The sequence below is a fragment of the Neolamprologus brichardi genome, chromosome 1 (genome assembly GCF_056152115.1).
Source record: "Neolamprologus brichardi isolate AB-2024 chromosome 1, ASM5615211v1, whole genome shotgun sequence".
NCBI classification, from domain to species: Eukaryota; Metazoa; Chordata; class Actinopteri; order Cichliformes; family Cichlidae; genus Neolamprologus; species Neolamprologus brichardi.
In genome coordinates, this window is record NC_142104.1 from 39,285,630 (window position 1) to 39,308,834 (window position 23,205).

General features: G+C 41.9%; 1 protein-coding gene across 6 annotated transcripts in view; it reads left to right on the forward strand.

Moving 5' to 3' along the window:
* The window catches only part of LOC102790254 (C-myc promoter-binding protein-like), an 85,987-nt gene that overhangs the window by 49,110 nt on the left and 13,672 nt on the right, over positions 1-23,205 (forward strand). Inside the window, exons 14-24 of one of the 6 annotated variants that reach the window (XM_087841819.1) lie at positions 133-171; positions 5,899-6,032; positions 7,728-7,860; positions 8,222-8,428; positions 10,674-10,802; positions 14,066-14,207; positions 18,123-18,251; positions 18,555-18,647; positions 19,822-19,941; positions 20,201-20,350; positions 21,479-22,662. In XM_087841819.1, coding sequence (XP_087697945.1) covers positions 133-171; positions 5,899-6,032; positions 7,728-7,860; positions 8,222-8,428; positions 10,674-10,802; positions 14,066-14,207; positions 18,123-18,251; positions 18,555-18,647; positions 19,822-19,941; positions 20,201-20,350; positions 21,479-22,662 — 2,460 coding nt within the window. The remainder of the gene's footprint in view (positions 1-132; positions 172-5,898; positions 6,033-7,727; positions 7,861-8,221; positions 8,429-10,673; positions 10,803-14,065; positions 14,208-18,122; positions 18,252-18,554; positions 18,648-19,821; positions 19,942-20,200; positions 20,351-21,478; positions 22,663-23,205) is intronic. The other 5 variants (XM_087841824.1, XM_087841821.1, XM_087841831.1 and 2 more) reach the window with 5 other exon arrangements.

Sequence of the window (23,205 nt, forward strand, 5' to 3'; positions counted from 1 at the left end):
TGGACCCCCACTGTGTTCCACTTACAGTAGTGTTAGCAGATTTCCCTCTTCTCTGTGTCACTTCACTTGTCTTCAACCAAACCTTCTTGAGTTTCCCTTTCTCTCTTCCTTTCTGCCTCCACTTGTGAACAGCTTTACAATTCAGAGCGGGGTGCAGATAAAGGAGGCAAGGTAAGTCTATTTTTATTCTCACCTATCCTGAAACATTTTGTTTCCAGATAGAGGAATTGTGCATGGTGTATGGTAAGCTTGGGTGGTCTTTACTTTTTCATACTCTTATTACTTCCTGATATTTCAACAGGGTTCATGGTGTGTGATAATGGTGTGTAAAAAAACCCCACAAAAAAACAACCAGCAAATGAACAGAACCCCTAAAAGCTTAGATAGAAGTCATTGTAGCAATGGATTTGAGGAATTAGCAGACAGACAATTAACCTTTGCTGCCTTCACTGTCATCAGAAATAGGATTAAAAAAACCTGCAGTAGATAACATTTGGCTCTGTAGCTATTCTAAATGGTATTACAGCTTATTGTGCAACATCATGTTCACTTTCCTGTCTTTCCAAAGAAAGAAGGCTGTTGATGCTAGCACTGCCAACATTAGCCGCACTCTGGATAGTTTTTACTTTTTGACTAGTTGATGGTACAAGTTTTAATTTAAACTGATCAGGAAATTCTAGGGGCATATCCAAATTGGACGTTTTAGCTTCTTTAGTGAAAAATTTCACAATGTATTGTTAAAGTAGAATATGTTTACTGTTTAGAGTTGTATTTTAACAGCTCTCTGCGCTCACTTGAATGATACATCAGTAGCTACTGCTGCACTACAATACATGCTCTCAATACAACAACTCCATACCAGTCTAATTGAGATCCATCAATGTAATGATGGTGCTCAAAATCGTAGCAACCAGATCTCTAAATACCTCTGCATACCCTGTGACTGAAATATGGCCCAAATCTACTACATGATACTCATAATGTAACCAAATTATTTTGAGTCATAATTGGAAACAGCTTTGTCTCAATGCTCTTAGAAAACCCTCCAGCCATACAGATATGATTTAAGCTTTCATGTTATCCCGCCCACGTATTCTTGTGTCATTTAAATTAGTTCCTTATGATCCAAGCTGTAGAGCCTTTTTACACATTCTCTATTTTTAATGAAAATTCTCCCACACCCACATTAAATTTGCTGCCACAGCAATTTGTCCCGAGATAGTGAATGCACCGTATCATGGAAAATCCATGTGTGCAGTTTTCTGCAAGGATTTCTTCCTTCAATTTTTCATGAGTCTAGTGAGTAAGGGTTTTTAGCGCTTCAGTGATTTCTGAAGCGCTAACAGAGCTTGAAGTTAGTTTTTTGCTCTTCCCCTAGGCTCACATTTTTTCGTGTGACAGTGTGAAGACTCGGAGTTGCTCTCAGTCCATCTCCTTTTTTCCATTGGGAGCACTTTGAGTAGGTTGACCTCATGTGCTCATGGGGTGTGTCCCTGTATCAGACCATATTTGTGTGCAGAACGTTCAGTTTTGTGTGTTTGCTGTTTTAAAGACTACCAAACCCCTTTGCTTCCTAAGTCGCATCTTTGGGTCACTGGTTTTTGCAGGTGACATTTATAACTGACTTTGAAATAGTCTTTGCTGTCCTTGCATTGTGTGTGTGTGTGTGCGTGTGTGTGTGTGTGCGTGTGTGTGCGTGTGTGTGTGTGCTCTGGCTGTAATTGAGACAAAATGGAAGTGAATACAGAGGCCAGGATCCACATCCTCCCCTCCCTGTTTTCCCAGACCTGCACTGGAGCCTGTGTTTCCTGATGCAGCCTGTGCGTCACTTCTACGGGCGATTAAATCCCTCAAACTGTCTCTGCACTGTGGCAATGTGGATGACGTTATCTACTCTCTAGGAGACAAAACGCAGTGCATCTCTCAGCCCACACACAGGAGTCCCATACACGAAGATAAGGTTAAAGTCTACACATCGCTGAGGGCAAGATGTTTGCTGTAGCAGCAAAGCTAATTAAATCCAAAAGACAAAAACACTAGTTTTAATTATGCAAGTAAGATAATATCAAACAAAGAGTCATGGGATTCTATACAAAAACATACAGTATTAAGACCTCGGTAACAGTAACTCTTTAAAAGGTATACACATTATTAAAGAAGCACTGCTGATGTAGAGATTGATAAATCAGTTTTTTCTAAATTTCTCATCTATTCATCACATTGCAACATTTGTCCATATGCCCTAATTAGAGAGCTCTCAGTGAATTTGAAACTGTTCAGAGTTTTTTCAGGTAAAAACTAATGTTACTTTTTGAATGTGGAGTGTGTCTGCAAATACGTACTCCCAGTAGTTTTTATAATACCCTGATTTCCTGCCACCTGAATGTGTTGTTTTATAGCTGGAAACAGTTCACAGCAGAATTTCAAAATATCCAAAATATGGATGGAAAGAACCTCTTGGGAGCATGGTGCCACATCGAAGTCACAGAGTGTTTATTTAAAGGAAGTTGTTTGACATTTTGGGAAAATACACTTCTTGGCTTTTCACAGAGTTAGTATAATTTGGATGTGAATTGGCTAAGTACAAGTTCTGCTTTCTGGGTGGTGATGTGTTTGGATAGCTGCTTGGCAGGGAACACTGATGCTCTGACTTGTATTGCTAATCATGGTTAGCAACATGGCTAACACTAGCAGCATTGCTATTGTACAAAGCAATATAAAATCCTAAAAACCCTCTCCACTGGGTTTGTCGCTATACTCTTACCAAACTCTCTCATCTACATCTTACCTAAGGGGGTTTGTAGAAACCCTTGAAAAACTGACAGCTCCTGCTTTTACTCCTGTGTTTTAAAATGTGCCCATAGAAGCAGCACAGAAAATCATGTTGGCCTCTGATGTTCTTTAATGGACAAAAGAAGAATAATGAAAGCCTTCTTTAGACAGCACTAAGGAAGAGACATTCCCACACTCCACTGCTTTGACTGAGGTTGTTATCAAACTTTAATTACCATCTGAATAACTAGACTAAATTATGAACTTTAAGCAAGTGCTTCACCTCCCTTCTTTCCAGCTTGAAGAAAATCATTGCCTGTAGCGCCAAAGCCTGTCATTAAGCACTTCTCAATTTACGATGCTTCCCTCTGTGACACTGGGTGTTTTAAATCCACCATAAAGCTCAGACCCTCTGATTTAAGATTCACTTAGTCCTATCTGTCTGCCCTACCAGCATGGCTGTAGTAAAATCTTTGCACTAACTCCAAATGTCACTGATGAAAATGATAAATGAGGACCATTATGCTGTTGTTTCATTTGCCCACATAGATTTGTTTCTGGCCTCATTAATAAAAATCAGACCACCTTTTTTTCCCCATCAGTGGGCACCTATAATCTTTTATCATTCGATAAAGAGATACGGTTGTAGATATGGTCTTGGAAACTCAGCCTTACAATAACATAACACCAAATGCTGAGTGTAGTCTCCTTGCTATGTATCTGAGCCAAACAGACTGACAGTGGGACAAACCGTTATGAGAGATTCTATAGAACCAGTTTATACCTTAAGCTGACTGTGGCATGATATGCTCATCTTTCAATGTGTAAATCAAACTGATCATGGTCCTTGTATATTAATAAATCAGGTGGTCTTCCAAGGCTGAAGTATGCTATGAAAAATTTGTTCAAAAAAAAAAGAAGGTAGTATATATGTAGATAGTGAATGCATTAACACAATCCCAGAATAATCAAATTTCATAGAAATATGTTTTTTTGTATTCACTTTGAAATGGGGAATAACTTCAAATCAACTTGCCGCTTGCAACGATGCAGCTGCCTCAAGGCGAACATTAAGAATCGACAAATGACCTGTTTTTTCTGCCTCATCTTTTTTTACTTTTTTATGTCAGACAAATCCAGACACAGACCACAACAGACGTTGACTCTAAGTTCAGTTAACCCTGTAAGAGTTGTAAATTGAGTTGCAGTGTTACTGAATAGAAAGCTACTGAACTAACTGTTGTTCCAGGTGATGGCTTGCACAGAAAAGTTGTTCCAGTGTCCGTTGATATATATATAGGAGGAGAGGGTGTTGACTGAGTTTATGTCCTTGTTGCGTGGGAGCTGTGGTTGTTTCTCTGTATATTTTCAGACAACACCAGTGATCTTTGCTCTGTATTTATTGAGCTTCTGCGCCCACAGCCTCTGCAGCATCTGTCCATTCTATTTTGCGAACACAATATTCAGTCCATATTATAAAGCTTCTACACAATATGGAATTGATATGGACTGAGTAACGTGTTAGGAATGAAAGGATGCCACATTGTTCGATAGAAATAGAAATTAACAAACTGCAGAGGGCTGAATTTAAGGATACCCCAAAAGTGAAAAATGATTCAGCAGGTTAGTCAATTTTGCTGATACTCAAAGGTATTGGGTATTGGGTCTGACAATGGGTCCAAGGATTTTACCCCAGTACTTAATGGCAGTCAGGTGCCATTGCATAGCCTGTAGAGGTCTGTGATTCCCTCCATGAATATGCCTCCCCAGACCGTCACTGACCCATCACCTGAACTATGTTACAGACAACATATGTTCTCCACGGCTTCACTAGACCTTTTCACACCTATCACATGTGCTCAGGCTCTCATCTTTGAAAAGCACAGGGCGCCAGTGGTAGACTTGGCAATTCTGGTATTCTATGACAAATGCCAGTTAGGTCAATGCTGGGCAGTGAGAACACTGGGTCCTTAGGCCACCCTTATGAACGTCATATCTGTTTCTGATAGTTTTCTCAGAAACATTCACATCACGTGCCTGCTGGAGGTCCGTTTTGTAGGGCTCTGCGAGTGCTTATCCCGTTCCCTCATACACTAAGGAGCAGATACTAGTCGTGCTGATGGGTTAAGGACCTCCTATGGCCCTGCCCAGCTCTCCTTGATTATCTGTCCCAGCACTGGAGTCTTGAGACTGTGCTGGCATAGGCAGCAAACCTTGGCAGGTATCGATGTGCCATGCTGGAGGAGTTAAACTGCCTGTGCAATCTCTGTAGGGTCCAGGTATCAGCTCATGATAGCTGTAGTGACACTGACCTCAGCCAAATGGAAAACAGTAAAAACACATGGAAAAGATGAGGAGGGAAAAATGTCAGTGTTTAACTAGCTTCCAAGTTTTCAAACTTTCAAAGCATTGTTTACTTCAAAATCAGCTTTTTTGGCCAAGCAAGGAATTTGAGACTCTCAGTGGATTTGCTCACTAATACAACAGACATACAATTGAACAAGAACAGCAATACTTAACAAAGTCACATTAAATCAGTTTTATTTTTATATCCTTGTTATATTAAGACACACAAGGCTTCAAAATCTGTACTTTACATTACAACCTCTATCCTTAGACTCTCAACTCAGTTGAAGAGCAGCTCCTTAATGGGCTAAAATGACATTGAATGTCATGAAATGAGGCATTTAAACCACTAACAGTAATTATAGTTATTTTTGAGTACCTTCTGGTATGTTGTAATGATTATAACAACAATTCTGATGATACTTTCCACTCAGATGTCATATTGTGTTCTGCCATTAAACAGTTTGCTAATGAAACGTAAGTATAAAAATAATCCTTTAAAAAGCAAGGAAAGGGAAGCAGTGAAATCTAGGTCACTCTTTGTCATCATTCCTCAGCTCTGACACTCATTCTGTAACAATCCTGCCAACAGGATCAGCTGTTTTGGAATAATACTGGGCAAAGATATGTTTGCTAAGACTTATTATAGGCCATAACATCAAGATCTATATGGAATTTCCGATCTGTCAGACGGGGTGCTTCATACTGCCTTCAGGTGTCATAGATGACAGTCTCACGACCTGCACACATTCCTTCATGTTTGTGTTTTCTTCTCTGCAGGTGGACAGCGACAGGCCGGAGGAGACCCGGCTTATAGAGATTGATGAATCCCAGCGTAGTGAGCACACAGTCTTCATCACGCCTCCAGAGCTGCCTCCTCTGCCCGAGGGAGAGGAGCATCCACTATGCTACAGGTACAAACTGTACTTATGGAAGTACAGTTACATTTGGAGGAATGGGGGTGCATAGATAGATAGATAGAATAGATGCAAATTAACTGGAAGAGACTTAAGGATTAAACGTGACGCTACCAGGAAGCCATTATCCTCTAGTACCACTGTACTCCAGAACTGCAATCTACCTGGAGTGTCCAGAATTACGAGATGTTCATTGCTCAAGGACATGACTGATGTAAGGAAGGCTGAAACACGATCACCACTGAACAAGACACACAAGTTAGAAATGTTAAGATTGGGCAAAGAAATATCTGAAGACACATTTTTCAAAGGCTTTATGGACAGATGAAACGAGAGTGACTCTTGATGGGCCAGATAGATGGGATCATAACTCGATCACGAATGGTTAAAGGGTACTAAGAGTCAAAGTGGAGGAGGTGCACTGGTTTGGGCTGCTATTATCAAGTATGAGCTAGTTGCACCATTGAAGATGGACTTAAAATAAACTCCCAAACCTATTGCCAGGTCCTAAAGGATACTTTCTTCAAGCAGTGGTACAGAAAAAAGTTAGCAGCATTTAATAAGACTATTGTTTTCATGCAGTTCAATGCACCATCATATGTACTCAAGTACTCCAGCGCTTGGCTACCGAGTAAAGGTCTCAAAGATGATAATAATGACACGGCCCTCTTCCTTGTTAGCCCCTCTGAAGCTTAAGATTTACAAACAGGGAAGACAGTATACCTCTTTAAGCATTTGGCAGGTTGTGGCTGCTGCTGCACAAAAAAATTGACAGATTATGGATGAAAGGCAGATGGCAGTCATCTTTCATCCATAGGCTGACTGCTTTTGTTATCTTTGCTAATTAAATGTGTTATCTTTCCTATACAAAATGAAAAGAAACAAGTACGACGGGAAAATTTGGGTTTTAAACAAAGGAGTGTGTAACATTTCCTTTGTTAAACATTCAGGTTTTTAGGTTTATTAACAATTTGGCTTGACTGAGAGGACTGGATTTGTTCCATAGTAAAATGAACCTTTCACTTGCCTAATAATTGTGCACATGGTGTATATAGTATTTTGTTCTAGTTTCATTCTGTGATGTCTGCATGTTTTTGTTTGCATGACATCTTTGAATAACAAAGTCGAATGTCGTGCACAAATGACGAGTAATATTTGTTTTAAATTTGGAAAGACATACAAATATGCTGCTGAGTACAATCCTCCTACTAGATGTCCTTCCTTGAGATGAACTGGAAATTCTCACAGCTAACAGCAGGGAAAAATCTGAATAATAGATTAAGTTTCAATTTGGTTAGTTCTTTCTTTTCAATAGCTGACTGAGGACCAGCAGGAGTTGAGCTGTCAAAGTGAGGACCAAGACTGAACTCTGCTGCTGGACCGTGTGGAGCTGAATATTTGTATTCTGCAGTCATGCCTCATTCTGAATAATTTATAATTTTTTTTTCAGAAGCACTTAAATTAAGTCCCCATCATAATCCATAATGACCAGCAGTTTTCCACATTTTTTTATTAGCTCTCTTTGTAGACAATTACAAAAAAGGTTTTATATTGATGTCACTCTAACCTTGGAAGCAACCATTCCCCACAGGGTGTTTAGGCTCCAGCCTGATGGATGCCAACCCACTTTGTATGCATGTAAATAACTGTGTGCCCTCTTTCACTAATGTGTGAATGTGTGTTTTTCATTAGGTATGATGGTTTCCCAGTGTTGAGTTTAGATCTATTTGACCCCGTGGAGGGTCTGCAGACGCCCTCCTCCCGCCTCGCTGCCAGGCACAGCTGTCCCACCAGCCCTGCCCCCATGTTTAGACGCACCAAGCAGGTCAGCGCAACAGAAACATGTTTTTGTAACACTGCAATTTATGGGTTTATTTGGATTTTCATACTGATTTATTTATGCTTATAAATAAGGCAAAAATACATGCTGCTTTACCTACCTACCTCAGTATTTAAAGTTGATACTTGATAATTAAGCACACAGTACTGAACAGCTTCAAGCAATCCACACATTTAAAAAAGATGCAAGTAGAAGTTTTTGTCTTGTTGACATGGTTTCCTTGCAGCTTTTTCTGACATGAGACAGTAGCGTAGGTAATTTTCATTTGCCATTATCTCCTGTGTGAATTTGACATGTCCCCGAGACCGAATTATGCATAATTTCTGCTTCTATTTTTCATCCACAGGAGATCAAATCAGCCCAGAAGATTGCTAAAAAGTACTCATCCATTCCTCAGCTGTGGTCCAAGTGCCTGCTGCGTCACTGCTACGGCCTGTGGTTCATCTGCCTGCCAGCATACGTGAAGGTGTGCCACTCCAAGGTGCGAGCGCTTCGCACAGCCTACGACGTCCTCAGGAAGATGCAGGCGAAGAAGCTACAGCCCCCTGATGAGGTACATCAGCTGTTGCCCCAAATTACCTGCTAACTGTTGATCATAGACTGTGTATGAAACATTGACAAAGCCTCCAGATCTAAAAAGTGAAGCCAGTACAGAAGTGCCGTAAACATGTATTTTCTCTAACTGTCGGGAAGGAAAGAAAAGTCTACACTTTTCTGATGAGTTTATAGACTCAGTTGCTAGTTTTAGGTCATGTGGAATACAGCATGAAGTTAATTTTGTATGTGATGGTACTCATGGCCTCTGTCAGTGCGCCCCAGGGTGGCTGTGGCTACAATGTACAGTGGGGCAAAAAAGTATTTAGTCAGCCACCGATTGTGCAAGTTCCCCCACTTAAAATGATGACAGAGGTCAGTAATTTGCACCAGAGGTACACTTCAACTGTGAGAGACAGAATGTGAAAAAAAAAATCCATGAATTCACATGGTAGGATTTGTAAAGAATTTATTCGTAAATCAGGGTGGAAAATAAGTATTTGGTCACCTCAAACAAGGAAAATCCCTGGCTCTCACAGACCTGTAACGTCTTCTGTAAGAAGCTTTTCTGTCCCCCACTCGTTACCTGTATGAATGGCACCTGTTTGACCTCATCATCTGTATAAAAGACACCTGTCCACAGCCTCAACCAGTCAGACTCCAAACTCCGCCATGGCCAAGACCAAAGAGCTTTCGAAGGACACCAGGAAAAGAATTGTAGACCTGCACCAGACTGGGAAGAGTGAATCTACAATAGGCAAGCAGCTTGGTGTGAAAAAATCAACTGTGGGAGCAATCATCAGAAAATGGAAGACATACAAGACCACTGATAATCTCCCTCGATCTGGGGCTCCACGCAAGATCTCATCCCGTGGGGTCAAAATGATCATGAGAACGGTGAGCAAAGATCCCAGAACCACACGGGGGGACCTGGTGAATGACCTGCAGAGAGCTGGGACCAAAGTAACAAAGGTCACCATCAGTAACACACTAAAACGGCAGGGAATCAAATCCCGCAGTGCCAGACGTGTTCCGCTGCTGAAGCCAGTGCATGTCCAGGCCCGTCTGAAGTTTGCCAGAGAGCACATGGATGATACAGCAGAGGATTGGGAGAATGTCATGTGGTCAGATGAAACCAAAGTAGAACTTTTTGGTATAAACTCAACTCGTCGTGTTTGGAGGAAGAAGAATACTGAGTTGCATCCCAAGAACACCATACCTACTGTGAAGCATGGGGGTGGAAACATCATGCTATGGGGCTGTTTTTCTGCCAAGGGGACAGGACGACTGATCCGTGTTAAGGACAGAATGAATGGGGCCAAGTATCGTGAGATTTTGAGCCAAAACCTCCTTCCATCAGTGAGAACTTTGAAGATGAAACAAGGCTGGGTCTTCCAACATGACAATGATCCAAAACACACCGCCCGGGCAACAAAGGAGTGGCTCCGTAAGAAGCATTTGAAAGTCCTGGAGTGGCCTAGCCAGTCTCCAAACCTCAACCCCATAGAAAATCTGTGGCGGGAGTTGAAAGTCCGTGTTGCTCGGCGACAGCCCCAAAACATCACTGCTCTTGAGAAGATCTGCATGGAGGAATGGGCCAAAATACCAGCTACTGTGTGTGCAAACCTGGTAAAGACCTATAGTAAACGTTTGACCTCTGTTATTGCCAACAAAGGTTATGTTACAAAGTATTGAGTTGTATTTTTGTTATTGACCAAATACTTATTTTCCACCCTGATTTACGAATAAATTCTTTACAAATCCTACCATGTGAATTCATGGATTTTTTTTTCACATTCTGTCTCTCACAGTTGAAGTGTACCTCTGGTGCAAATTACTGACCTCTGTCATCATTTTAAGTGGGGGAACTTGCACAATCGGTGGCTGACTAAATACTTTTTTGCCCCACTGTAGCTTGTCATCACCAGTGTGTGAATGTGTGTGTGAATGGGTGGATGACTGGTTGTGTAAAGCGCTTTGGGGTCCTCACGGACTAGAAAAGCGCTATACACATACAGGCCATTTACCATTTATTTACCATTAGTATAAAAACAAAAGATATCCTTGAATGCTCGATTGTGTGATTACAAAGTTGCCAGCCTCAGTTACACAGTCGTCCACTCCTCACTCATCACATCCAGTTTAAAAACAGTGGCAGATTTTGTTTACAGTATTTTGATTCAAGATGTCCAAACACACTTGCACAGTCTGTTTTTTTTCAGTCTGTAGTATTTCTGCCCAAACAATCCTTTATGCACATGCAGGTCTGCTACCGGGTTCTGATGCAGCTGTGTGGACAGTATGGGCAGCCTGTCCTGGCAGTGAGGGTCCTCTTTGAGATGAAGAAGGCTGGAGTCCACCCCAACGCCATAACGTATGGTTACTATAACAAGGTACAGTGGATGTTTCTGCTGATGATAATGAAGGTAGAACTTGTGTGAAATTAATCTATCAACAAATTTACACTTTGTTGTTTTAAAAATGGATAGGCTATGACTCTCACTGATAGCAACTGCTCTGCGTTGTCTAACGGATCCACGTGAATGCTGGGACGTGCAAACACTGTTGCTGTCCTCCCTGCTCCCCTGAGCTTGCCATCTGTTTTGTTCGCACATTATAAATAATCTGCTGATTTTACTGCAACTTTAACTAGTGCATGGACACACCAATGACAGCCAACTGGCAACTTATAGAGCGACTGTCAAATAAGAAACTTGTTTTTTGTCAGCAGTGATGGATAAATGTGCAGACTGAGGCAGAGTAATAAAAGTCTGGAGAAATGGTTACTGTAGAAATCAATCAGGTTACCGGCCACATTATGAAAAAAGTATTTGTTTTAGTAAATGTGATATTTAACATGACTGAAGGAATAAATAAAAGCAAAGATTAAGATGCAGAGAGGAAATGACCTCTGAGTGACATCTGAAGCCCCAGATTGAATGCAGTTTCTCAAATTTGATCTTCTGGATAAACATAGCTTAGGAATTTGGATGATAATAAGGCATACTGATTGCAACCTTGTTGATTGTTTATTCATGATTCACAAGCAGTCGCATAAATAATTGCATTCAGATAATCACACTGCTGTGCTCATTGCACAGTCAGTAAAAATCTGTCTCTGGGTGGCACTCACAAAGCAGAGACACGTCATTGTAGCAATGGCTACAATGCCAAACAGATACTCAGATTCGGATAAAAGAAAACATTGCTGACATTTGCGGCTTACCCCCAAGGTTGTGTGACACGGTGTGCGATCACCCACAGGTGTCAGGATGAACCACATCCCTGTTATCACTGTAACCTGCCCCTGGTCTGCTGAACCAGGGAGCATAAAAGTAAATTGGCTAATGTGGGAGCAGACTGTCAAGAGGCAAGGCTGCAGTAAAGGTTACTAAGGGTAGTGTTTTGACACCTGAGAGGATCATATTTTCCCTTAGAAATAGATGGCCTGGAGGCAGGAGGTGGCAGAGTTGTACTCTGGCACAAGCTTTGTGTTCACAGTTACAGGTGGGTTTTCTTCCTCTTTTATGCTTCTTTAGGTGTTTGAAGTCCAAGTATGGGAATGAGAAATCTGCATAAGCATGCTTAAATATTAACTCTGCCCTTCATTCCCTATTAAATTCATGTAGTTCCATATAAAAAAGTAAAAAAAAACCCAGCAGAACCTGAGGTGATCCATAGCTATAGAAAACTAAACTGAAAATAAAAAAATAAATACATTTAATTTAAATAAATGAAATACTTGAAGTTGTCCAGGGCAGGGGAGCATGCAATGATCTGTACCTATGTCACATGTCAAAGAATAAATAAAGGATTTTCATTCAGCATAAATGCAACATTGCATGATCAGTGAGAAGAGCTTTGACATCACAGCAGCAAACTGAACAGGTTTTAATGTTTGCAGAGTTTTGGCCTCGGTGGGTTAGACAAACCATACCAACTGTTCTCTGTCATCAGTGCTCTTTCATATGGATCTGTCTTTGCACTACACAAGGCTGGACTGGGTTCATAGTCAGACCGTTATATCAGAGTAAGAAGTCAGTCAATCTCATTTAAAACAAAATCTCATTTATCTTTTAATTATGTAAAATGGGATATTGTTAAAATCCTTTTCAGCCAGTTCAACTTTCAGTATTTACCTTAATTTTGGTTTGATCTGTACATTCACATGTAAGCTTCGTATGTCAGCTTTGTTCAGCTTTTAAGCAATGTTCACATTACCTTCACTTGTACAATGTTTTATAAAGTACTTTTACCTATTCTAACCATATCTGGACTACTTCCAGCTTATTTGACCTAATAGTAACTTGCCTAAAAATAATGAAAAATAACACATCAATAATATGTGAACCTTTCTGTTTTAATCATTTTCATTCATTTATTCATTTCTACAGCATGTAGTCCTGTTCTTTCCAGGTACCCCATAATTATGTTACTAGTGTGTCAAAAGTACCCCCTGGGGTTCCTTCACCCCTGCTTCAAAGTCAGTCACTCAATGGGGACTTTTCTGTGATCTGAAAATGAAAATAAAGTTCTTTAAGTGAAGATTACTAGATTACTCCTCAGTTCACGCTGTCCTGATTTCTCTGTCCATTAAATATGAAGCATCAGTCAGGAGAAAAAGAAACTCATCTTCACATGAAAAGAACAGCTACCCTGGTGTGCCAAAGGCTAAAAATATCCACCTATCAACACCTTTAAACTCACATGTTAACACTTTATATGTATATAGTGTTTGTTTACTCATGGAGGGGGCAGTGTGAAAGTGACGCATTAGATTTGTCCAAAGGTTATGTGGCAGCCTATTTTATTTTGCCTTCTTAGAGTCTTGATTTTGCTACGAGTGCCATGAGTGTACTGATGTTTAATGTCTTTTCATGTCTGTGTCCTAACTATGACACTAGAACCAGCAGGTGATGAACTTTACAAACAGCTGCAGTGTTTTAATTAATGAGTTCCAGAGATGTTAGCAGAGGGATTTTCTTTTAGCCCTTGGCAGAAATGGGGTATCATTTCCACTTGCTCTTCTGTTTCTTTTAAACTAAGCCCAACTAAACGGTCTGCTGCCTGTAGCTTCACATTTACTGGAGCAATATGAGGGTCATATTCTTCCAACTACCCTCACGAAGCACAATTCACAAAATGTCAAGCTTTTTTTTTCATGTTGCTCAGGATATCATCATCGATGCCATTCAGTTCAGCCTAAAAAGTAGTTCTTCCTTGAATACAAAATGTGGTTCTTCTCTAGCCCTCTTGTCACTGCTGACAGCTCAGTAGTGCGACCTTATTTAATGAAATCTTCTGAACCTGCATACAAAAAAAGACGGTGTGATAAACCCAGTTCTGTAGATCTAATACCAGTGCAGTTAATGCCTTTGATGAAATATTCATTCAAGATGGGTTTATATGGAACAGAGATTGGTCCTATTTCAGTTCAGTCACTTCAAAATATTCAGTCGAAATAAATTGAATCAAATTGGACGCTCGTCAGACTTGTCACGTTCATTTAGGAGAAGAATATGAAAATATTTTATTTTTGAATTAATTTGGCAGCAAACATTTTTCTTTTCATGATATGATAGGAATCTGTTTCCCCTCCTGATGTCATCCTATCCCCACATCCGTCCTCATTTTCTTTGTCCTGCTCCTTGCCCAGGCGGTACTGGAGAGCACATGGCCCTCCAGCACCAGAGGAGGATACTTCCTGTGGATGAAGCTAAGAAATGTCATACTGGGCGTGGCGCAGTTCAAACGGGCACTACGACGACACGCACCCCTCACCCAGAGCCCTCTGTCAGGTAACTGTGATCAGTAACAGTCTGCATTCCTGAGAAAAGAAATGTCCATTTTTCTCTTACTAGTCTGTCATCTTTAATGAAGAGAGTCAGAGTCCTTGACCTGACACGTCCCCTGGTGATTGCATTCAGTCTTGGAATACTGTTACTCCATAAGATCTAGATGTAACTAATCAAATTTGGCAATAAAGCAGTAAGTGTAGCATTGCAGGCAGAGCAGATGACACACTGAGCATGCAGCTTGCAGCACAAGAGCCACAGACTGTCTCATTAGCGTTTTTTCCTGCTTAAATCTACTTATGATTTCAATGACAAACATGAACACACAACCAAACTCCAGGAAAAATGCACTGCTGATGTTGCTTTCCAGGCTTGATGGTTAATTAGTAGCTCAGGTGCAGTACATTAAAGAGGACTGCAACTAAAACTAATGATGTGTAATACTCACATGCCACTGCAATGAGCCGAGAAGAAAAGGAGCACTACTGATTTTTCTTCTCATAATAATAAAAACATCAGCAGTACATGCAAAACATCTGACCGTAAGTTCAGTTGGACCTTCTGTAAGCCCAAGCAAACTTCCCTCACATTTTTCTATCAGACTTGCCCATCTATGAATGTCAAGCTCTGAAAACAAATTCTACCTGTCCACCATTCCTAAAATTAAATTTGCACCTATATTACAGTTGAAATATTACAGTATCTCAGCATGCGATTGAACTTCCCTGCATGCCAGTGAACACCTGCACACTCACTGCATGCTAATCCCCGGCCTGCTAATCCCTGCTTTTTTAAGATACTGCCTGTTAGCAACGGGTGCATTGTGTTCTTCTCCACAGTTCAGTGCTGATTCAGTCTGAAAGAGCCAAAGGTTCCTGTGTGTTCACATTTAACAAGCACACACTCATCCTTGCACAAGAAGGACACAAGCCACAATTGCACTATATCTTATTTATAGTACACAACAAATTTCCATTAGATGTGCACTGTCAAACAACTCTTTAGTCTACGCTAATAGCTAATTAGAATGAATAAATTTTATGTACAACAGCTGAGCCTGTCTTCCTTATAATTAACACAAAATTACTAGATATTATCCTGCTAATAAATTTACAGTTTAGCAAATTTGGGCAAATTGTATAACCCAAGTGAACTGTTACAACCACTGTTTTATATAATTGGATTTTCTTCAAAGGGGCCGTGTCTGTAACTACTCACGTGCAGTTGCCAACCTCAAAGAAATGTCATGCGTTCAAGCATGAAAATGGGAATAGGACATGTCAGTGAATTGGCAGTTATATGCAGTCTGTTTATGAAAAAAATCTGTTGCCGTCTACATACAAAGAAATTAGGGCTGGGTATCGTCACTGATTTCTAGAATCGATTCAATTCCGATTCACAAGGTCCCCAATCGATTCGATCCACGATTCGATTTAATTCGATTCGATTCGATTCGATTCGATTCGATTCGATTCGATTCAATTCGATTTGAATCTGGGAAATTTTGACAGTCAGAAATATTGTAATTCAGATCAGTACATTTACATATTTTTTGTATCTATAAAAAGGAAGCTGACAAGACTTTATCAAAGGTGTGAGCATCACAGCAGATGCCTTTGTGTCAAAGTAGCTGAGGATAAAACACTGAAAAACATGAAGGTGATTTTCCTGGCCTGGGATTTTATAAAAATATTCTGCAGTACATCAAAAATGAAAGAAAACCATTAATCAACACATGAACATTACCTCTGAAGTTACAGTGGTTTTATTAGAGACACGGCTAAGCGTTTTGCATTTTGCATAATTTTAAAAAGTTTAAATTTGTTCAGTATTGAACGGCAGAAATTAGGTTTTCTTTTCGGAAGTATATAAAACGGAAAAAAAAACGTCAGCCGACAGCGCTGTAAACAACGGTAGACTTGTGCGTAACAAGCAAGCGAATAATGAAGAAAACAGATTTTTAGACTGAAAACTGTTCTTGAAGTACAGAGAAAGAGAGAGAGAGAGAGAGAAAGAGAGAGCTGTGCATCGTGGTCGAAGCAAAACAGTAAAAGTAAGACTGACAAACATCAAACATGACGATGTTTATGTGAAGCGTAGTTTGGATCTTCTTTTGCTGCTGGTTCGGTCAATATTGTTTGAAGAGACATCAAACTAACAGCTTTAGAATCAGCGCATAAAGGGCGTAAACACAAAGCGCGGACCCGCCGACAGATCAGAATCAGCGAGCTGTCGGCTTTCAGCCCCGACCATGAGAAAGGCGACATCTAACTGATTCTGATCCGGGGGTCGCGCTGTGTGTTTAAGTCTTTGTGCAGAATCCGTGTACCTGCTCTCATTTACTGTCTTAGCTGTTTGTTGGTTGTTGAAATTTTGTGAGATTTCACCAGAGATTCTGGCATTTCGGCCAAAATAAATTTATATTGAAAAATCAATTCAGAATTTAATGAATCGATTTTACGTTATCCAAGCCAGAATCGATTTTAATCGATAAATCGATTATAAAAACCCACCCCTAAAAGAAATTCCCATGAAGTACTTACATTCAGAGTTCAACCAGAACCTCACAGATTTGAAAAAGAAATTCCTCTAGTTGATGCAGGACGGCATTTTTATTGCAAAATGATCAAGTGATCAGCAACCTTGCTTTTATATATGAAGCTAACCAGACTGCAACATGTTGGTAATCTGTCAGTTTTTACAAACTCAACAGCAGTTATTTGCAAAACTTTGCCAGTCTGCCTGAGACTGATTGCAGATTGTTTGGAGACAGGTTGCCTCCCACCAGGCAACCTGTGCAATCACCTTTCACTCATAAAGGGTCACCCAGATGTTGAGGGTCTTGCATGCTCAACCTCTGGACACCCTGCGGGTAGCTGCTACTACTTGGAATGAATCAATGAAAGAAACTCAGTGAAGCTCACCAGGCAGCCATGGATTTTTTTCTAGTCATGAGGAAGTTTCTGTCCTGTTTTTACTCTAGTGTGACTGAGCCATAAGTTAGACAGAAAACCAATTAAAAAATCTGATATAAATATACATAAAAACATGCAGAGGCTCATTTTCATAAACCATGACTCCTGTGTTATCAGTGGCATGCTATGTTACCTGATGTGTTACATTTTATGTAATAAAAGGCAGATTGACAATGTTAGTGCAGTGCTGACTTTGTGCTGATCAAAGAAGCATTAAGTATTCACGTCATCAGCTTTGTTTTTAATCTAGTCCCAAAATGCTTTTCAAAAAAAAGATTTTGCTTTGAACTAGGTCAGAGTTGAGAAATGAAGACTTTTTCATGGAAGAGAAAAAGAACATTTCCTGAAACGTTATGGTCTGGCTCCTATGGGTACCATTCAGTGAGGCTTCCAATTGAGGACCTGTGTGGTGTCTGTCTGACAAACTAGAGACTCTGGCATCATCTCACTCAGTTGTGCATCGAGGTCTTCTTTATTCTTTGGTCAGTCAGTTTGTGCTGTTCTGTGGAGGCCGCGGTGCTCGTGCTGTATGAAATCTGTTTACTACATCGACAAAACTTAATGTCTTTTGACAAAAATCCTGTTTCAAAAGAAAAAGTCATTTGGACATTTGAGAATATAAATGCACCCACAGAGGCAGATTTTTCCACACACTCATCTAGCTGTGCCGATACAGAGGTGATGGTTGCTCAAAATGGGCATCTGTACGCCTGCAAAGATACTCCAGTGTGATTTTAAGTAATCATTAATTTTTATTTAAAATATTTATGAGTTAATTTTCATGAAGTGGAAACACGTTTTTCTTTCCACCCACAAAATAATGAATTTTCTATGCAATCCAAACTGGTGTAATTGATGTAAAAAGAGGTAAAAATAGAGCGGCTGTGTCTTGTTGAGCTTAAACGCCACCAGCCTCCTTTAACGCTTTGTTGTTTTTGGGCAGATGGCAGCGACCTGGACGCTGTGAGTCACGGCAGCCTGGATAGCTCTGCCGACACTAACCAGGTCGAGCAGGGCCCCTACGCCGCCGACTCCGTCAAAGTAGACCCCACTGATGATAGATCTAGCACAGGTACACTTCAGATGGTTGCTGCGTGACTCCATCTTTCAATAGCAGCCATCTTATTCAACATCTTTTTCTTTTCTTTTTGTCACCCTTTCATCCTCCCTCCTCATTCGATCCACTCACCAACTCACTTTCTCCTCATTTCCCTCTTCGATTTACACCTCCCTTCCTCCGCTTCCTGTTTTTCCTCCTGTTAATCCTTTTGTGCATCCATGATCGCCGCCTGGTTTTTGCGGCTGTGGTTTCTGCTCTGCTCTGTCCCTAACCTGCCCTTCACTCTGGCCCTGCCTGTGTTGCCCTCGCATGCAGTCGGCTGTAGGGGCGGCAGCTTGGGCACCAGGGCCCCGGTGGCGCACTCACACGGTGGGGGCTTTGAGCTCAGAGAAGCCACCCTCCACCCAGGTAAACCCTCTCTCTCTCAGTCAGCCTTGTCTGATTCTGGTTGCGTTTCTCTGTGTTATCTATCTTAGCTGCTCTGCAACATTTTTGATTTTGCTCGTCATTGTTATGTGTTACTGTTTCTTGCTCTCCTCCCTGTGACTACCTCTCCTCTTTCTTTCCTCCACTGTGTCATTGCTCCATCCAGCACATCAAAGTCCACTTCTATTTTCTTGCTCATTTTTCCCTCGAGTTTTACTCTCACTCTCACTACTGAGTGATTTGTCTTTGTTAATTATGGCGAGTAATTATCCAGAGATGCATTCTTTTTGATTACGGAAATCATTTTAATCATGGAGATGGCACCTCAGCAGGAAGCGTCGCCTCGTGTGCAGAAAGATTGAGAGTGAGACACAGCTCACAGCACGGCAGGTGGGAGGGACCTCCATGTGCAGCTAACTGGTTATTACTCTCCAGGATTTGGAGTTGTGTTACTCACCATCAGTTGCAAGTTGTTCTATGCTGTATCACAGCTGAGCTGTGCAGCCTCATGGTTTATTTAGAGGTGATTGCCACAAAGGCTCGTGTGGAGGATGAAAGAGGAGAACGAATCAATCAGCTCGTTGCCTGAGGACCCCGAAAACTTTTAGAGACAGATGGAAGCGTGAGCCTCGAGCCGTAGCAGTCAGAATCATTAGCAGCTGTAAAAATGCAGTTTGTTTTTATATGGTAACTGTAGATCTCTGCGTGCCTCGGGGGGGGGGGGGGGTTCCTTTATCCAGTACAGCTTAGCTGCTTTTTCTGCCTTCTCCCAGCACTAACAATGTGCCAGGCAGAACTGAGAAGATAAAGAGAAACAAATGGCTCACTGGTTCATTCTCTTATAGATGTTTCATGTATCTCTCTTCCTACAGTGTAAAGCTACAGTAGATCCCTGTCCATATAAGATTTTAGTCCCATAGCACAATGCAGTGTATAGTGTTGTTATCTAGCATACAACATGGAAGTAAAGGGCTTGGACCTCAACTTTGTTCTTGAATTGTCCCTCTGCTTACACTTTCCGTGTGTGTGATGTGTATTTCTGTGACTTTGTGCTTTACTAGGTAGATAATTAGATATTCAGATAAATCACTGCCTGTGTTTGTCCTTGTCTTTCACCCAAGTTGTACTCTTTTTTTTTTCCCTTCTTTTTTTTTAGGTGATCAGTCAGACTTGGGTTATAATTCCCTGTCAAAAGAGGAGGTGCGGAGAGGAGACCCCGCTGGCCAGGACTCTGCCCCTGACAAAGACGACAAGAAGGAGAGCGACTGCAGCTCCTGTCAGTATTCTGTCTGATCTGATGTCACCTGATATTCCTTTGCCTTTAACTGGGGGGAAAAAACCCTAACTTGGCAACATTGTAGCCACGTGGGAATTCCCTTTCCTCTGCCTTGATCTTTCTGTCTCCTCTAGAGATGATTCATTCCTTTTGGTTTCTCATGAACATCAAAGCTTTCAGTTGTTTGTTGTCCTGCAGTTAATTTTTTTTAAAGAATGTTGGTGTGTGCATAAATTGTAATTGTTTTTCGTGTTTGTAGTGTCAGAGACAGAAAGTGCCAAGGGAAGCAAAGATTGCCTCCCTCAGCTTGACTTGGAGATGAGTTCTTCCTTCAGACCCCGTGGCATTGTTCGCAGCAGCTGTCCATTTGATGACTCAGCCTCTAAACCCAAGAGCTCCGCCAGCGCAGGTAGTTGCAAACTTTAGAGCTTAATGTCTGTGAAGGTTCTCAGTCATCCAGGTCATCGTAGTCTAAGGAGCTTGGAAAGAAAAGCGTCTGGACTTCTTTGAGTTTCCTTAAAGACGTTTCACCTCTCATCTGAGAAGCTACTTCAGTTCTAAGGGTCAAATGGTGGAGAGTCCCAGATTTAAACCCAGTGGGAGTTTCCCCCCAAAGAGGGACAAAGGAGGTCACTCTTTCGAGGATGCCAACATTCACATTTTGGACAGAGAGGACAGATGGTTTGAAAGAGGAGTGAAAGAAGCCATTTACGTCCACTGTGAGCGACCATCTTTGAACAGAGGCGGTGGTTTAGGACACCAACTGTCTGCCATCTATAATCCAGTTTTGAGAACCCTTCCCAGACGCCTTAACGCCCACTCACCTGGGCCATCTGACCTCAGGAAATCACATGATAGGGTAGGGCCAGGTTTCACAGTGAGCTCACCCGAAACCCTGGCTGATTGTGACCCACACCCGCTTTCACACTTTGGCTCATGTGATTAGGTAGAGGATCATCAGGGGGTCCTTTGTCCCTCTTTGGGGGGATACTTCCACTGGGTTTAAATCTGGGACTCTCCACCATTTGACCCTTAGAACTGAAGAAGCTTCTCGGATGAGAGGTGAAACATCTTCAAGCAACTTAAAGAAGTCCAGACACTTTTCTTTCCAAGCTCCTTAGACTTTAGAGCTTAATAGATTTTCTAATGTGGTACCTTAACTGTCTCTCTCTGCTGTAATTCACATTTCAAGGTTTTCTTTTTGGGATTTCCTCAATATAAACATAGGAGTGCCTTGGACAGTTTACCCGTACTCATACTTTTATTTTGTGACAAACAGTTGAAATTATTTAGCTGTTTCAGTTCACAGCTTTATTTTTTGGGTGTTCCTTGTTGAAAGGCTCCTCTGTAGTTATAGTTGGTGTCTTTCCTCATGTGCACAGGCTGGACTGAGGCCATGATCTTTTCTCTAACATTGAAAATTAACAAGTCAAGTGATCTCACCTCCTTTGCTCACTCGTGCCATCTCCTGATACAAATGCAAATGTGGCTTTTATTATTTGCCATTTTTCTCTTTCTCTTTCTCCCTGTCTGCCAGACCACGTTGCAGGTCTCCTCTTCACTACCTCCCTGGATGAGATTGGTGAGATTCAGACAAACAGTTTGCTCCGGAGACATAAGAGCGCTCTGGAGGAGGTGGTGGGCAGCGCCAGCAGTGGCTCAGCGCTTGACTGGCAGGGTGTAAAGAGCCGTCGGCTGAGTGGTGACACTGTGGGAAGCAGTGGGAGTGGCACCACTGTCCTGGGCCTGGGCATGAGCCAGGGTGAAACTGATCCAGATAAAATCGCAGGACACCTGGGCGCAGATGCTAAAATCCTCGCTGGTGCCAACTTCACTAAGGCTAGGAGGCCTCATTCCCTGGCTCTGGGTGGGCTCGAGGGGGTGGCTGCTAAGTCACACGCTGCCAGGAGTAGTGATCACAGGGAAGTGGATGAAGAGGCGGAGCGGCAGGACTCCAGCGATGAGGACAGGAACACTACAGAGGCCATTTTTGATCTGGAGGATTTGGATTTCGAAAAGCCCTCTAAGGGGGCGAAACCTTATAAAAAACCTGTTGAACGTAGCGCCAGCTATGGTGGTGTGAGCACCATGACAAACAGAGGCACTGTGAAGCGCACAGGTATTGAAACAGGCTACGACCCTCTCTCCCTCCTGGCAGCAGAGTCTGATCAGCAAAATGAGGAACGGTACACGGAGGGGGACCAGGCCAGCACTCCTAGTGCCCGGAGGCACCTGGCCAGGGAGATTGAGCTCTACATGAACCACATGGGCAGCCCGCTGAGCAGCCGCACGCCCAGTCTGGACTTTCAGGACCCATCCAGCCCTGTCCTCCTCCACCATTCCTCACTCTCTGCTTCCTCCCGCAGAGCCAGCCTCCCCCACAGCTCCCCCCTCAGGACTGCAGGAGTGTCTCGCTCCCGCACCTTCCAGCCGCCGTCGCCCTCGCAGCCCATCTCGCGCCAACGTCTGTGGTCTTCGCCTCCAACTCGAAGCTTGAGCACCACCCCCAGCCCGAGTCCTCGACCAAGCCCCTACAGAGAGAGGGCGGACAGGATGAGCCTGACGTCACCTTCACTCTCCTCCTCCTCTTTTGCTTTAGATACACTCCTGACACCAACACTGGATGTGTTCAAGACCAGCATGTTCTCTGCTGGGAAGGGAGTAGCAGAGAAAGCGAGCCGCTGGTACACGCGCCTTGCCACATACACAACACCCACCAAGGTACAGAGTCCTGCTCTCTCTTTTCATTGAAAAAAATAAACATGATGTGCTGACCACATACAAAATAGGCTTTAGTTTGATTTTGATATTTTAGAGAAAATTCACAGGGAACCTCAAGATTTCTCAAAATCGTCTGGCTGACGCCACCATTTTTGTGTGTTTCAGAGTATTAGATGTGAATTTATACCCTAATTTTAAACCAATAATGTATGTTTTAAGTGAAAAATATCTCCAACTACTGTGCAAACGCCTGTAGTCTTATTGATAGAGAATCTGTACTTTTACACTGTAACAAGTTTGTGCCAGTGACTTACAGCAACTATTAACTATTCTATAACTCAGCATATGAATGAGACCAAAGCCTGTGTGCTGCTGCCATCTTGTGGCCGTCCAGCAGGATTCTGTGAAATCCTGCATTAGTAATTGTGTCATTGTGTTCTGCTCTTTATTATAAAGTTTCCAAAACAATAGAAAGGAAACACCACAAAACAAAAATCTCTCCCAAAGACAGTACACAATCTTCTCCTGCCATGTGCAAACTCT